We start from the raw sequence: 16,379 nt of genomic DNA on the forward strand, positions 1-16,379 counted from the left end.
GTAGGAGAGTGAGAAGCATTGCCACATCTTGAGAACACCTTCCCCCCACCCCTCCCTTCTTCCCGGGCTCAGCTCTGCTCCCGATATCTCTACCTCCTCCCCCAGTGGCGCAGGGGCAGGGAATGGGGGGTGCAGTCAGCGCTGCCACTTCCCTTCTCTTTGGTGAGAGGAGTTTCTGGAACTTGTTCCTCCTGCTCCATCGTGGTCCCCCTCTCACAGGAGACAGTCCTCCACAAACTTTCTCCGACTTGAGTTCCTCCCACGGGCCGCAGCGTTCCCCACACTGCTCCGTCATGGGTCACTAACTTCCTCTGACTGGATTCCCTCCCACGGCTGCAGCCCTTCCCGAGCTGCTCCGGCGTGGGACTCCCCCGCATGCTGCAATCCTCCCAGCACTGAATTACAGCAGCGGGGCTGCCTTTTCCCATGAGACCCCGGCCTTCTTCGGGCACAGAACCTTGATCCATCCGAGCAGGAGCCACAGGCCATAAATCAATGTCTGCTCCACCGTAGCCCTTCATGGGTGGCAGGGGGGGGCCGCCCTGCCGTCTCCCCACAGGATACAGGAGGGTCTCTGCTCTGGCACACCTCCCCCCTCCTTTCTTCCTCCGTTCCTCCACTGACCTTGGTGTTCAGGCAGCTGCAGCAACTCCTCCTCTCCAGTCCCACTGCCCGTCACCACGTCCCTTCTTAAATACGTTATCGCAGAGGCGCAGCCGATTGGCTCAATTTCCCAAACAGAAGTGGAGCTGACGTGGAGCTGGGGGAGCTTCGAGAAGCTTCTCACAGGGGGCCGCCCCGATAGCCCCCTCCCCTGCCACCAAAAAACTCCACCACTCACTCAACCCAGGACAATACGTGTAATCATCCTGTTGAGGGGGCAGCCTCCTGTTTCCCGCCTTCCCCACTGCAGGGCAGCAGCATGAATTAAACAGTGACACAAAATGTACAATATCCACGCAGAGCCTGCGCACACGGCCCACGGCCACGCCAGGGGAAGTCACGCTCCTGGGCAGCGATCCCGGGAGGTGACTGGGGGAAGGCACCCGTGTTAGCTCAAATCACTGATAGGGGTGGGATCATCGTGACCACGGTGCACATCTGGGTATAGCGCAGAGCTTCAGGCCAGGCCCAGGGAGAAGCACAAAGCTCCAGCTCTGCCTCCTGTGCGGAGGCTCCTGAGGAGCCTGCTGACAGCTGTTCCTCCAGGGTCTTTGGAGCATCGTCCTCAAAGCTTGCTTCACTCATCCAGGTTGGTGTTGCTGGGTCTCTGGTCTGAGCTAATATGCGCCACCAGGTCAGATAATGCCATGGATGTTTCCATCCAGCCTTTATCTCATCCATCTGCCATGGCTGGTTCCTTCCCCATGTTATTTTTGACTTCCCACAACCAGTTTACTTCGTCATGCTACTTTTAGGTCACTATGGTCCTTGATCTCCACGCAAGCACTGATTTACTGCCTTCCACCACCCTTGGCTCCCTGTAATTTCAGCCAAAAGCTGGAAAGGGTGTCCGGGTAGATATTTGGCTGTGGCACTGTAGCGGGGGGCCATGGGGATTCCTTCGCACGTTGCACATTCACATCTTACACGTTTTTTCACTAAGCATAACCCTTGTCAGCTGCTGTTTCCCAGGTGGACTTGCCTCCTGTAATTGTCCTTCAGCCTTTGCCCAAAGATGTGTGGCTTTGTATCGGTTGTCCGGAGATGAGAAAAATATTTGACTATACCTGGGCAATCTCTGTGAGTCACTGTACTCTTACTGCTGGCTACTCCTCTGGTCTTTACTGCCAGCAGATCATCTGTGGGAGAAGGGGTGGGGATTCAGTCACTGATCACAGCATTAAGTTAATAACTCTTGGCTCTGCAGTCACTGCAGATGCTCATTCAAATCCCATCCACTACCCTGGCTCCCCAGCAGTACCAGGTTTTGAATATTTAACCTCCATTGTAGAGGTACTGTATTGTTCTCATTCAGTTTCCCTACAATTTATAAAAGGCATTATTAATTGTGACTACTGACTTTACTCCTTTTGGAAAGATAATGATTCTTAAGTTAACTTCTGAGGCAAAGTTTTTATGATTACACGCTGCATTCCTAACACATTTTTAGTGTTAACTTCAAAAAATTAAACCTTAAGATTACACATATCTCTAGAAAGAGAGGAATCTTAGCTTTGTCAGCATTCACGGGAGCCTAGTATAGCTGGGCAACAGCTCTGGTGAAAGTCTTAAAACATTGCCTGTTTTTCCAGTGCTCTGAGTTCATCTTATTTAACAAACAAAAATGCTAGCTTTGCTTACAAATTCTAGTCTTGCTTGTATCGCTTAAGTCAACAGCTACAGTGACACTTCCATATGGGAACTTTTCCATTGTTCTCAGCGAGATTTTACCTAAAAACCTTAATACCATGACTTTGTGGTTTTTTGCTTGTTTGTTTTTTCCCAAATACTGCAATTGTTAATGGAAGATACAGATAAACAAATTTTAGAATTGAAACCTGACAGCATTTATAGGAATAAGGTCTTCTGCTTTATGCTGTGTCTGGAGTAACTATTCCCCAACTGGGACACCATTAATAGCAATGCTGTGGAAAGTGCCTATCATCTTTGTAATTTTCATGTTACCAGAACGATGTCAGGAATTACAGAATGATGTTGCAACCTTTCGAGCAGTGCTGTGAGCAAAACAATTTCCCAGTTTCTGGTGACCTTTAGAGACAAGGCCTTGTCCAGCCACAGACTGGATGGCGAGCCGTGGGCTGAGCTGAGCAGCCCTGTCGCTGGGGGCCGGGCAGGGCCGCGGTGGAGCCCGGCTCGCTGTGGCAGATGTGTGAGCTTTCAAATCTCATTCCTAGGTGGCTCATGAAAGCGGTAATTGCTTTCGGCATAGCTCCTGTGAAGCACATTGAGGAAATTGCATGCTGCTAACTACACCCTGTTGCTTCATAACACGAGCCGTTTTCTAATATTCATGTGTTTTATTTAAACTTAGGACAAGTTCCAGGCCCACCTCGCCAGAGAAACACGAAAAAGTGATGAGAATGCTTCTGAAATCTGTACTGCAACCCCCCCTGATTTACTGCTTCCTTCTGAGTTGGTCCATACTGAATGGAGGCACTTGTGATCTCTTGTGCAACTGAATAAAGGGCAGTGCTTGTGCATCAGATTTTTATATGATTCTTTTTATTATATTTTAGTACTTTAAGAAGGAATTACTTTTCACTCAGACCAATGTTTTACATTCTCATGTGAAATTACTACGAAGTTAACAGCTAAAGTGTGCCTGCATCACTGTATTGTAAGTTGCAAATAGTCTCTTTGGTGTTTATTTTTCTATAGCATATAGCTGGATTCCTTGTAAAAAAAAGAAAGTTATTAAAACGGCATTTTATTAGTGAATTCTTACATTGCATGGTTGTTTGTTTCCACCTTACCTATTTACTTTTTCTGCTGTTCCTAAAATTCTTTGGGTTTTAATATTTCTGTAGGATCATTCTGACTAACAGAATAGCTAAAATACTCTCCCAAATACCAGAGATATGTGTAGCCTTCTGTGAATTGAGGGTTTGCTCTTCTGATTTTACAATCAGAAAGTCCTCAGTCCCCTCAGTCTTTCTCATCACGTTCCAATTCTGTGTCAGGCCACCGCTCCTTGAGCTCTTCTGTGACCGAGCTATGCTTGTATGATCTCTTTGGTCTGACTGAATTCATGCAATATAATTAATCCCTGTCTGCTCAGGAAGTTAAATGCAAGTCAGATTTTCCTCTAGTGTGACCTATCAGACTGATCTTTCCGGCCATGGACCAGACACTCTGTCAGAGCTGGCCTTCCACCCTCCTTGTGTCCCTGTGGTGCAGCAGTGCACGTGGGGGTACCTGCTTCCTCCCACTGCCACAGCTGAGCAGAGCTTGAGGGGGAATTGCCTCTGTTCAACGTACGGTGTTTCCCTGCTGTCCCTGTTGGGGCTGGCCTAGAGCTCCCGTGGGTCCGGCAGCGGGAGGAGCTGCAGCCCCCTGAGACCCCCGGGGCTCCCCAGGGCCCAGTGCCCTCACCTGGGTGCGGGGGCGGGGGGAGCACAGCTGGAGGGCTGGGCCCCCATTGGCTGATAGTCCATGTCACGTGACATTGTGCTCACTATATAAAGGCGGGAGAGGGCCGGGAGAGGGGCCACTTCTGGGAGTGGGGCCGTGGGGCCTTGGGGTTGGGGATCCCTGGCCGGGAGCAGGCGGGTGGTGAGCAGCTGTATGGTACATCACCCGCTGATACTGCTGTCACCATATCATTCTGTTACTGTTATTAAACTGTTTTTATCTCCACCCCTGAGTCTCCCTTTGCCCCTTTGATTCCCTCCCCATTCCCAAGTGGGGGGAGGGTGGGTGAGCGGCTGTGTGGTGTTTAGCTGCTGACCAGGCTCAAACCACAACACCTACAGTACCAGATCTCTGCCCTCACTGCGCTGCAGCTGCGGCCCCTCCACCCAGCTCCAGGTGACAGCTTGGGCGGGTATCTTCTCCCACTGCCCCGTCACAAGCAGCTACTGCTGTGCTGGGTTGTATTTGCTGATAATTTGAATAAAGGTAAGGGGTGCTAGTCCACAGAGGAGCAAACCCATGCTGGAGGTAGTGAGAGAGAGGGGCATTGATCTTCTCCTGGAAGGCTCCATTACAAGCAGTTTGGAAACAGCTGAACTCAGCTGGCTGCACCCTTGCCTCTCCCTGGGCTTAGCAGAGACCTGGAGAGAGCAGTCTGAAAAGGAGCTGCTTCTGACACCTGGCAAACTGGAGCATCTGTGTTACAGAAATGCTTATGTGTTTAGGAACTTTAAAAAAAAAAGTTTCCAATGTAGATTTGAATTAGGCTGCTGTTTATAAATGAGAAAGTAAACAGAGTCAATGCAGGAAAGCAGAAATTAAGTTCAGTTTAAAGGGCAAATAGATGGGATAGTACTTGTAAGCTTTACCTGTTTCTCCTCTGAATCAAGAGTTTTTAACACAACTCTTGGACTGCTGGTATTGAGGTGTCCTATTTAGTCTGGATCCTTTTAGCTTCATTTTCCTAATTCAGAAGGCTCATAACTTTTGTTTAACTGTATACATTTTTGGCAAAAACAAACAAACAAGACTCCTAAGCTATATCTACCAAAAATGTAAGTGAAACTCCTGACTGCAGCTCCTAGCTCTGCCCTTGTGCTGTAGGTACATGTCGGGGAGCTGTGTATTAAGTTACTGATCAGAGAAAAGAGGTGGCATTCTTTTGGTGGTGTTTCCTATTCCATTATGACCCCTTTCCAGTCATAACGTATCACAGTGCAGAAATATTACAAACACCATGTGGTATTTGTTGTCATGATATTTCACAGAAGCCAAGCGGTTCTTGAGATAACCTAAGATTGTCTTCTCTTTTTTTTTTTTTCTTTAGAAAAAGTATAGGCAGAATTGTAATACCAGAAGTATTTTAAGAAACGTGAAGTCTCTACCTTTGAAACATACATGATGTTCAACTTTGGGGTATCAGAAAAATCTCTTCTGGAGGCAGATTATTCTACTACAGCCTATTAAAATATTTTTCTCAACAAGATATTTGACAGTTGGGTCTTGGCGTTCATCCAAGATTGATATACTTAGTTAACTGCTTTTGTCCAATATTGGCCTTGGCAAGCCCTTGTTTGTCTGTTGGGCAGATCACCATTTAGTTCTCTGAAAAAAAAAAATTGTTATGTATAGATATAATTGAAAGGTAGAGGAGCCTGCCCTTCAAGAAGCTAAGTAGGCTGGTACGAGTGGCAGGGGAGGGGAGCCGTTTGTGCCGATGGCCTGCCCGTGGGGGAAAGGAGCGGTGCCAAGAGCCCCTGTGCCGTGTAGAAGAGATGCTGGGGAGCTTTAGTACCAACCCTGGGTGGAGGAAGAATCTCTGCTGGAGGTACTGGGCTGCCCCTGCTCCTCACGGTTCCTCAACGGGTGCTTCCATCCCTGGGCTGACTGGAGCCCCTGGCTTGATGTGCCTGATGTGTGGGTGTATTTTTATTGTTGTGCGGTGGCAGCATCCAGGGCTGTACTCCGAAGCCACCAGCAGACTTGGAGCACGGCCAGCGGGCAGGACACTGCGGCTGGGGCTCAGGAGGCTGCAAGCCGCCCTGGGGCAGCGCTGTAGCTTCGGTGGTGGGTGCTGCCGCCGCATCCGCTCTGAGCCCTTGGGGGACTTCTTGCCAGGTTCCCCTGCTGCTTGCCAGGCTGCCCGTTCCAGGGGCAGCTGTGCTGGTGGGAGCTGGGGGCCGCGTGGGGCTGCATGAAGCTGCAGGTGCCCTTTGGGCCAGCCCCTGAGGGATCCATGCTGGATATATCACAGGCGCCATCCCGGCTCTTCTGCAGGAAACCGGTAACTTACTGCCTTCTGGATGTTGGTAAGACCCTTCCTGCTGCCTGCTCTTACACTTCATGAGCCAGTGCTGTGCCATCATGCTAATTCCTTAAACTTCTGAGAATTATTTGGCTGGCTGAAGGTCATGTTAAAAAAAAAAAAAAAAAAAGGCAGCAACGCAGCAAGCTAAGCAAGCTAGCTTTGGATGTTAGCTCTGGGCTTCTCATCCAGCGTTGTTGTACCAGGTAAGAAATGTCCTTTTGAGTAAAAAGGTACTCGGTGATCTGCATGGAAGAGAATATGGAGGGTACAGTGGAGGATCTTGTCTGTGCTGCTCCCAAGGGGGACTCGGACTCTGGTTCCACAATCCCTGGGAACGGATCCGTGCGCTGCCCTGCACAGGGGTTGGGCCAGCGCCCGCGTGCGACCCAGTCTGCGCGGTTCCCTTGGCACGCGTACAGAGTTTGTTACTCTGTGGCAGCTACAGGAGAACCTATTACCTGATAAGGCATAAATTTAAGATGGCCATGAGCAAACAGTACCTGATTCGGTATAAAAGCTTGCCAAAAATAACTTCACTTCTCCAGAGTTCCAAACCAACTTGAACTGAGTAAAGTTTATGCTGGATCAGTGACTGTATCATATTTATCCTAAAAAACTGATTCTAGGAGCATTAATGTTAGATGTAGCATTCTGTCAAACTGTGCAACCTGAATGGTGTTGGTGTCCTTTTTTAGCATAGCAGGAGCTTATCTTCTCTTACAAATAACGGGCATTTCTAGACCGGAGTTCAAAACTGGCACTAAATGATATCTAATGTCACACTCACATGTGAACTGCACTTTTCATTCTGACTTTGTAAGTAGGAGGGCTGTTAGACCTGAGGGCCTGTACTCATAATGAGCCAGTGATGCCCTTGCAAATCTAAATTAACGACTAGTTTTAAAATCTGGCACTTTTAGTTGGACAGTACAGACCACCTTTTAAAGGACAAGAGGTGAATTTTATGTGTGTGTATTTAGTGTCTCAGCACGCTCTGGTGTTCATGCGTTGGCACATCATAAGGATCAGTTCTGTTTCGAGTGAACTTGGATTTGCGTTTGCACATTTTAAAATTAATCTATAGGGTAAATAATTTAATGCCCCAAAGATTCACCACTCTTAGGTCAGCCACTGATAGGATGAAAACGATTCAAGTATTCCCTTAAGTCTGTACGCAGAAGCCTGAGGAACAAACACTATTTTCCCTTAGCACTTTGTGGATAATTTAAGTGTTCCTGTACATTGCCTACTTCATCCTTCCCAGAAAGGAGGACTGTGAATGAAGTAAGGCTGGCTGTTAGCACTCCACCTCTAGGCAACGAGAGCTATCAGTAGCTTGACCTGGCTGCTGCCGCTTCCCCAGCCATGCTCCCACACCACCACCCGTGGAAGCCACGCGGTCAGGGTGACGGGGGCTCAGCGGCTGACGCTGCAGCCCCCTCCTCAGAAAAGAAATCTGCAGGGAAGAAACCCAGCCAGGCAGCCTTTCAGGATCTGTGAGCTACAGTCAGCGCGCTGCCTGCGGCTTTGCTCCCATCAGCTCCCTGGCTCCCAACAGGACAGTTTTCTGAAGGACAGCGGAAGCACAGTGGCAGAAATGTTTCTGCACGGTGTGGGGGGGTGAAGTTTTGAACAGCGTGGCGTTCCAAGTATTGGTGTGGTGTGTCTGTGCCCTGCGAAGGGTTGCTGTACGGGATGCGCTCTCTTGTGAGGTGTTGACCTTGGCAGTGTGGGCAGAGAAACGAGAGGGTGAAATGTTTCAGGACTGGGTAGGGAAAGAAGCCAGATGGCAGGAACAGAAGGAAAGGGAAGGAGAAGCAAGGACCAGCTGCAAGTATCAGGAACAGAAAGTAGCTGACCCTCAAAGTAATTTTTTGGTAATTTTCCCTGAATGGAGTGCGAGTAGAGATTCTCCTACTGCTGCAGTGACCTGGAATATCTGCTAATGCAAATGTCTGCTTGTCTCACACAACAGCATGCCATCCATCCATGTTTCACAGGATGCAAACATGGTACTGGCAAACATGAATGCCATCCTATCTCTTGCTGCCCCAAACTGCTCCTTTGCTGGAAGGGTGTGCTGTGCTGTGGGTGCTGGGCTGCTCTGTGACACAGACCCGTGATAACCTGCGTGAAACCTCGGTGATTTTTTTTTTTTTTTTTTAATACCTGTCATGTATGTGCGTGAGGAGAACAGCGTTCTCATGATGACTTCCATAGCAGCGAGGTGTCCTGTTTTCAGAATAAACAAACCCTTCAGCCTCTGTCGTTTTCCTGCCAGCTCGGGTGCAGGATGCGGTGCCCCAGCCGTGTTCTAGGAGGTGAAGCTGCAGAGAAGACACTGATGCAGGAGGCCTAGGTGGGCTGCATTGCCACTGCCCCCTCATGTGATACCAACACAAACTTGGTCACCCTGAGAGGGAGAGCTGTACTCCAGTCAGAAGTAGTTGCTAGTAGAAAACTTCTCCCCAGATTTCTTCCCTACTTTCTGGCTCCAGGAAAGTTAGCCAGTGGCAGAGCAGCCCTTGTGGTCAGGACCACTAGCAAGGTCCTGGATTTCCCTTTGCACAAGTCTCTGGGGGGCTGCAGGAATGCCAGAGGAACATCACACCTTGGTATCCTGCCACACGTTCACCCTGGAACCTGTGGGTAAACTGGGATGAGCCACTGCATCAATACAGGCTCCAAACCAAACATTTCCTGCCAGCTCCTACCATGACCTTTGTGACCTTCAAAGATGGTTGTGTTTAGAAATTTTTTTTTTTTTCTTTTTAACTTTATGCAGGCCCAAGCTGCACTTTACATCCAGGCTCTCCTCTTTCCAGGTACTCACAGTGTAATTCTGCTCCATGAAAACCCCTGTGCTCCCTCCTGGGAAATGCTGTGAGCAGGATGGGCCCCGCGGCCTCGGGCTCTGTCATGCTCCCTGTGTTCTGCTGGGAGGAAGAAGTGGGGAGGGAGAGAGAGAAAGTACGGTTTGGGTGTTTTCAGAAGGGGACACAGCAGGGAGACACTTGGGAAGGGAAGGGGAAGGAGAAGAGAAGGGGAAAGGAAGAGAAGGGAGGGGAAGGGAGAGGGAAATGGAAGGGGAAGAGGAGAGGGGGAGGGAAAAGGAAGGGAAGGGAAGGGGAAGAGAAGGAAAGGAGGGAAAAGGAAGGGAAGGGGAAGAGAAGGGGAAAAGAAGGAAAGGGGGAGGGAAGAGGAAGGGAAGGGGAAGGACAACGGAAGGGAGTGGGAAGAGAAGGGAAGGGGGAGGCCAGCAGGTGGCTGAGGGAGAGGGCGGGTGGCGCTGAGACCCTCCCGAAGCGGTGGGGGGGCCGGGGGCTCCCGCGTCTCCCGCCCGCCAGCCCCGGGGCCGCGCCGGCCGCGCCGCTCCCGCCGCGGGCGTGGCCTGGGCCGAGGGGGCGGGGCGGGGGGCGGGGCGGGGGGCGGGCGCTTCCCTGGCGCTGCCGGTGCCGCCGGCAGTGGCTTCCCCGCCGCCAGGGGGCTCCTTGCGCCTTGGGGCGGCTCGCGCGAGGCGGCCTGGGAGCGCCCCGCCCCGCCCCTCGCGCGAGGCACGCGTCCCTGGCTGCGGCAGAGGCTGCGCGCGGCGCCTCCCCCGCCCCGGCCCGTCCCGGGGCCGCCGCCTCCTCCCGCCCCCGGCCCCGGCCCCGGCCCCGGCCCCGGCCCCGGCCCCCACCCGCGGCAGCGGCAGCGCTGGGCGGCGGTTGCGGCGGGGCCCGCTCGCTCCTTCAGCCGCGCCATGGCGGCGGAGCGCGGCGGCGGCGGCGGCTGCTCCCTGGAGGCGGTGCCGCTGCCGCCTGAGGTGCGCGAGAGCCTGGCGGAGCTGGAGCTGGAGCTGTCGGAGGGTGAGGGCGGCCCGGGACGCGGCGGGAAAGCCTGCGGGGCGCTGCCGCTGCTCCGCCCCGGGGCGGCGGGGGGGGGGGGGGGGTGTTAGGCCGGGCCCCCCTGAGGCGCCCGGGGGGGGGCGGTGAGAGCCTCGTAGCCTGGGGCTCCCCTCCCGCCGCCGGTCCCCGGAGGGGAGCCGGGTTGGATGGGGGGGGGGATGTGCAACGGGGAGCCGCGCTCGAGGCTGTGAGGGGCCTGCGCCCTTCTCCCCGGGACCCGGCGGCGAAGGGGCCGCGCCGGGAGAGGTGGCCACGGCCGCCCGGCCCCTGCCGCCGGCGCCCGGGTGGGAGCGGTGGTACAGACCCCTGCAGAGGCCGTTTTGAAATGGCCACGAGGTGTTTTTCCGTTCAGTCGGAGCTGGCAGCGAAATGCTCGGTTACTCTGCAGCTGGATACTCTGAAAATACTATTTAAAAAAAAAAAAATCTATTCTTAAACATAGTTAATATCCTCTTGCTCAGATCTCTTTATAATCCCTAATGTTTTCACACTTTCCTGTATATCAGGTTTTCAGGCAGGAGTGTGGTGACGTTCCCTCCGCTTTTCTAGTTAATGAGCCCTTGGTCAGAAGGGCAAAGATGTGGTGCCAGGCTAAGGTTGACTTTGGCAATATACTTAAGCCCACCTATTGATTTGCTGCCCCAAAAAGGTGTGTTTCCTTTCTTTCCACCTCCAGGTTTGTGTTTGGTGGTAACACTCCTTCTGTGACCCCCATGGGAATTACACTTGTGTTCTTGGTAGGACTGTGGTGGGGGGTTTTTGCATCTTGGTTTCCTGGCGTGGCCCACCCTGCAGACAGGCAGGTGTAGGCACTTGGTGTGGGAGAGCATGCAAGGGGCAGAGGAGACGGAGGCAGCATTTTCTGGGAGCAGTTAGTCATTCTGTTTTCCCTAGCGATGTTGTCAGGCTGCACCTTGGAATGGAATTGCTAAAAAGCTGTTGATGCCACTGTCCTGGAGTATGAGTATTCAGTCTGCTCCTCAGGTGTTGCAGTTTTCAGATCAGTATGACCAGGTGAGCAAAACTGGCATTATTTCACCTTAATATGCTGGCTGACTCATGTGGTGGTTTAGGAAATGATTCACAGATCAGCTGGCCTTGCCTCCAGTGTGGAACCTTTGGTGCAGAGGCAGGGGAAGACTATAGGATTAGTAACTTCGTTGTCCAAGTTTAACCTGTTGCTGCATGTCTGCCGGAGCAGTAGGAAGCAGTAGCTGGCACGTAGGGTTGCTTGTGCAAGAGGAGTTCGCGTGAGCTGTGGCAGTGTGCAGCTGGCACCCGCATGCTCTCGCACTGCGGCCACGCTTGGGACGGTGGCTCCTGTGTGCGTGTGTGCCTGCTGGCGCTTGCTGCTCGGCCAGGATATCCTGGGGTCGGCTCCTCTTTTTGTTTAGGTCCTGACTGTGTGTTTGTTTAACCACCGGAATCTTTTTTTATATATGGATCTGCACTATGTTAAATCTGTGAAACGCCTAAAGTGATTGTGAATTTAGTGCAGTGCGTCTGATACTGAAATTTGTGTTGCTGTATAGCGCGTATGGATTAATTGACTGGATGAAGTGATAATGTTAGTTCAAAGTTCTTGACTTAATTTCTGCCTTGCCTGAATGACATGAAAGTATTTGCAGACAGTTCTTCAACATCTGGTAATACGTTACGGGCTTGTGTTCTGCGATCACCTGGTGTTTGATATACTGCCTTTTAATGGATTCCTCCATCATTAATATTTTGAACTTGATTACTTGGAGATGAAGGAATAGTGATCTAGGATTAGATACTTGCATTTTAACCTATGTAAAGTGGAAGTAAATTGATACCTATAGAGATTGTCAGTTATTTCCCTCTTTATTTGAGCAGAATCCATTTCATAGTGGAAGGCCACTGCTGACAACAGATTCCACAAGTTTTCAGCAGCCTTTTTACTGGATGTACAGTGTTCTTCTGCACTTTCTGTATGGATGTTGTAGCTGACCTCTGCCTTAACAAAGGCTTGTGTGTGTGTGAGAACAGGCAGACTGCAAGGAGATTTCATGGGGGATTTCTTATGCTGGATATGCTGTAAATTAGGGAAGGCTGTATTTGGGAGGATGTTGCCATAATCTGAGAGGAAGGGAGGAAAAGAAAAGAAGAAACTTGAGAGCAAGTTCCTTTCTATTTTTTATGTGTACTTTGTTAATTGAAATGCCTTGTATGCTATGCTGGGGCAGGAATTAAGTATTTTCTCTTTGATTACGGTATTTTCACCTATAAATAAATCAGGAAGGTGATTAAAAACTTCCTTTGGTTTTGCTCCAGGTTTTCATAGTGAAAGCTGGGAGAAGTGTTTGCAATTTAGAAAAATGAAGACAGTCATTGAGTCCAATGAGAGTACATTGCTACTTTCTAAAGACAACTTGAAATCCCAAATGAATTGTTCAGTTTAGAAGGGTTTTAGATGGGGAGGGAACTCCCAGCTCTTGCTACAATTTTGGTCACGCGTTCTGTTCTGGATTCTTCCACTTTTACAAGATCCTAATCTCTTGATTGACAATTGTTTCTATTCTTCATGTACTAGAAAAATAATAGCTGGGATTGAAAAGAAACCCTAAAACAATGCTGTTATGTCACTTTGTTATAGCAACACTAATTTATTTATTGCTGAAGAAAAATAGCAAATCTTTTGGTGAAAAGAGATCTGCCACAATCTTTTTGAGAGATAGGGACAATTTTGAGAGTGTGATTGGCAGCTAAGCTGAACCGTAGCTCATTGATCTGTAGACTAAGCTTTCTTACCTTAAAACTGTAAGATGCTGCAACTTTCTGATGTAGTGGAAGGATGCAGAGTTCCCTAATCAGCCTGGCAGGATCTTCTGTAAAAGATCTACAGTGGAGATTTTGTAGGAAAACTACTGATGCACTTTTTAAAAGCCTGTACCTGGTTTATGGTAGCATATCATATATTTATATATATATGTATCTAAATGTACTTGTACACTGCTTTTCATTAAGGTATGAAAATTTTGAAGAGTAGGTCTCATTTAGACACAAACATTACTGCTATAATTTGTGCATTCATGAAAACCACATTTTATTTGAAAGCTCTGCCTTGAAACAACATCGACTGTTCTTTTGTGCAAAAGGCTCCTCACTTTTATCCTTTTCCTTTTCAGAGCTTTCCCAGTTTTTCTGCTACAGTTTTTTCCATGGCACACAGCTATAATTTGCTGGTTTATGCAGTGGGATTCATGTTTTGGGTAAGAGAAAAGCTTGAGAGGTCATGAAACCCTTCCTCTGGCAGAAATAAATCTCAGTGGTTAAAGAGCTCTTTCTGAAGAGTGCTAGGCACTGTTCACTTTTACTCTCCTAAGCCGAAAGCATGTGGCATTGGGCCATTTTTTGATTCTTCTGGGTAATCTGTGGAGGAAGATGCCTCACTTTTTCCCCTTCTAATCCAAGGACAATATTGGTAGGAGTAGAAGTAGTCAAAGATAAACAGTATTGTATGTCTGTGTAGCAGTGGGGACCATCCCACTGGTGTTAGCTTGTCTGGCTTTGTCTTCTAGAGTTATCCGTGGTGGTTGTCCTCTCAGCTGGCAGTTCAGGGTCTTACAAGAACATATGACTAGCTTGTTTCGTTTCTTGGAGGTTTTTTTGGTACTTGTTGCTATGCGGTTCTGGTGAGACTGGGCCAATTGGATGCATAACATGATTTGCATTCAGTAAATGTTACATAAAAGCTGCGGAAAGAAAAATGTGGGTTTACAGACTTTCAGGTGGCTGTATGACCAGCATGTGAATGTTACAATTTTTTTTTTTTTTTTAATATGGATTTCTGATCAGCTTTAAATCTTAAATACATGGATTTGGTGTTTACTTCTATTTCCTAGGAATTTTTAGGCCAGTCTTATTTTGGAACCGAGCTGTAACTCTTAACAGAGAGTACGTACTGTAAAGAGGCTGAAGGTATTTTTTTTCTTGTTCAAATCTGTTACCCCACTGATTGCCAGATGGGAAATGCTGCTCTTGATGGTATCAGACAGGCTACAGAATCAGTCCTGAGGTAGAAATGTATTGTCACGTAGTTTACTGTCTTAATTATAACTCGATTTCAGTGTTTCTTTGGGGTGTTGCATTTTCCATCTCTTAACACATTGCTCCACAATTTCTTCTGAGCCTGGCTAAGTTTTAGTGGAAAGCATGCCAGTTTAGATGGAGCATTCTCTGTGCAGGTTGCTCAGGTTCCCAGTGAGATGTTCGCGTCTGCCTTGACAGAAATGTAACTCTCATCTAGTTTTGATCCTAATTACTTATTTCCCATTTAAGAAAGGAGGAATTGGTGCATGTGACAAGGAAGCTTTGTCTGGTTTTGATTTATTTTTTTTTTTTATGTGTTTTGAAGTTCTGCAGGTAGTGTAATGCGTACAGCTGAGTGGAAGAAGTTGTCAACTAAGAAGGGTTTCCTAAAAAAAATGTAAAGGCATTTGGTGTCTGACATTTTTGGTTACTGCAAATATTCCAGCAATACTCTAGCAAATACCTTTTGTAATAACTACTAGCCAGTATTAGCCCATACTAACAGTCTGGTTGGGTTTTTATGAAAATAAATTGATAAGGAAATACTTATTTTGGTCAGAACACCTTTCTTATAAAAGGTAGCTGTCAGAGCTGAAAAGTTTAACTTAATTGCTTTTGTTACGCTATCATATTGATGTGGTATTAGAATACTGTATGTGAAATCAGATGAGGCAGGGACATGAACGGATACACACTTTAACCTATTTTTCTTATGATAAAACATGGTATTTGGGTGTTAAATTTTTTCTGGTCTTACAGTGGTAGTTTTCTGTTATGGATGTCTTCAAAAAGTATATCTGAAAATTGCAGTTGTTTACCACTTCTGTCATTTCAATACTTGGAAACAAATATAATCCAAGGCTGTCAGTGAGAAGATCTGTTGGAACTGGGGAGGCAGATGCTTGGTAAGTGGATGGTACTCTGTGAAACTTGACCTGCAGCATCTTTGTTGCTTAATTTCTGGGGCTCTCCAACAGAAACTGTTAATTGTGTGATGGTACTTGGGGCTTGCCAAATGCCTATGGGGACTGAGTAAGTCTACAAAGCTTGTTCTCACATTATACCTGGTGCAAGTCTTGGCAACTGGCTGATGTCCTTCAGGCTAGCTCGTATCCTTAGGTCTGGTTTGTGACTGTCACACAATGCTTGAAGGAAAGCAGGTTTCTGATTTATTTTTCTCTTTATTTATTCTGAAATGGTCTTGTGGCAAGGAGTGGTTGCCATTTCAAGCTTCACAGTTACTGTACACAAGGGATTCTTTAATTTTGGTCTTTAATCCTGGAAGGAGGGCTTGAGGGCTAGTTGTCGGTGACTATCAATTGATGGAACAAGTCTAGCTCTTTCTTCCAGCCCTGTCTGGAAGTCAGGTACTACTGTAGTCTTTATGAATACTCAGTGCTTTAATGCTGTATTGTATATAAGCTAACAGGTGCTAACCAACTCAGATGTGCCTTATGTGGGTTGTATATTTGAATTGTTTTATCAAAATGTGCCTGTATTTAAACTAGCTTTGCTTTGACAAATTTTGATTGTAAAACTACACAAGGATGTAGCGTTACCTTTCTAAAATATTCAGAGATTCTAGTATAGTGGCTTGACCTTGTGAGAATCCAGTGCTTCATTGGTGGGTGTATAAGCACATTCTCAACTTGTGTCATTCTTAGGTTTACGTTGTTCAATGCATGTGTTGTAGGATTATTACTGGGGAGAGATTCAGTTAGTTTGAGGAAAAGAGGGGTTTTTCATAGCCTGTAACAGGTGGAGGATTGCATTTGCTGGTATTTGAAATGAACACAGTGAATGTGATGGCAGGCCTTAAACTTTTTTTTTTTTTTTTTTTTTTTAATGTCCAAGCAGATTTCTTGCCTGCTGTGAAACGCTGGTGGCTTCACAGGCAGAAGTTGTTACTGCTGGATGGAGTTGCTGATACTGTTGCTGTTAAGCTGTTAAAAGGAAATAGCATACTTGGTATGGTCAAGCATGGTGTTTTCTTTCCAAAAGTGGGTTCAGAATCTTCCAACTTTGCTTCAAGATAG

The 16,379-nt window shown here is 48.1% G+C and overlaps 2 protein-coding genes across 12 annotated transcripts in view; both read left to right on the forward strand.

Annotated features, from left to right (window-relative positions):
• Positions 1-3,402, forward strand: part of PCNT (pericentrin) — a 107,680-nt gene extending 104,278 nt beyond the window's left edge. For all 8 annotated transcript variants that reach the window (XM_042783738.1, XM_042783744.1, XM_042783739.1 and 5 more), the window contains one exon: positions 2,996-3,402. In XM_042783738.1, coding sequence (XP_042639672.1) covers positions 2,996-3,039 — 44 coding nt within the window. In that variant the 3' untranslated portion in view covers positions 3,040-3,402. The remainder of the gene's footprint in view (positions 1-2,995) is intronic.
• A 6,694-nt stretch (positions 3,403-10,096) lies between these two features.
• The window catches only part of DIP2A (disco interacting protein 2 homolog A), a 130,602-nt gene continuing 124,319 nt past the window's right edge, over positions 10,097-16,379 (forward strand). For all 4 annotated transcript variants that reach the window (XR_006164515.1, XM_042783835.1, XM_042783836.1 and 1 more), the window contains exon 1: positions 10,097-10,251. Coding sequence is in view for 3 of the 4 variants with exons in the window: in XM_042783835.1 (XP_042639769.1) it covers positions 10,146-10,251 (106 nt within the window). In the remaining variant the exon portion in view is untranslated. The remainder of the gene's footprint in view (positions 10,252-16,379) is intronic.

The sequence above is a fragment of the Tyto alba genome, unplaced genomic scaffold, assembly GCF_018691265.1.
Source record: "Tyto alba isolate M040663 unplaced genomic scaffold, T.alba_DEE_v4.0 Super-Scaffold_7, whole genome shotgun sequence".
Lineage (NCBI taxonomy): Eukaryota > Metazoa > Chordata > Aves > Strigiformes > Tytonidae > Tyto > Tyto alba.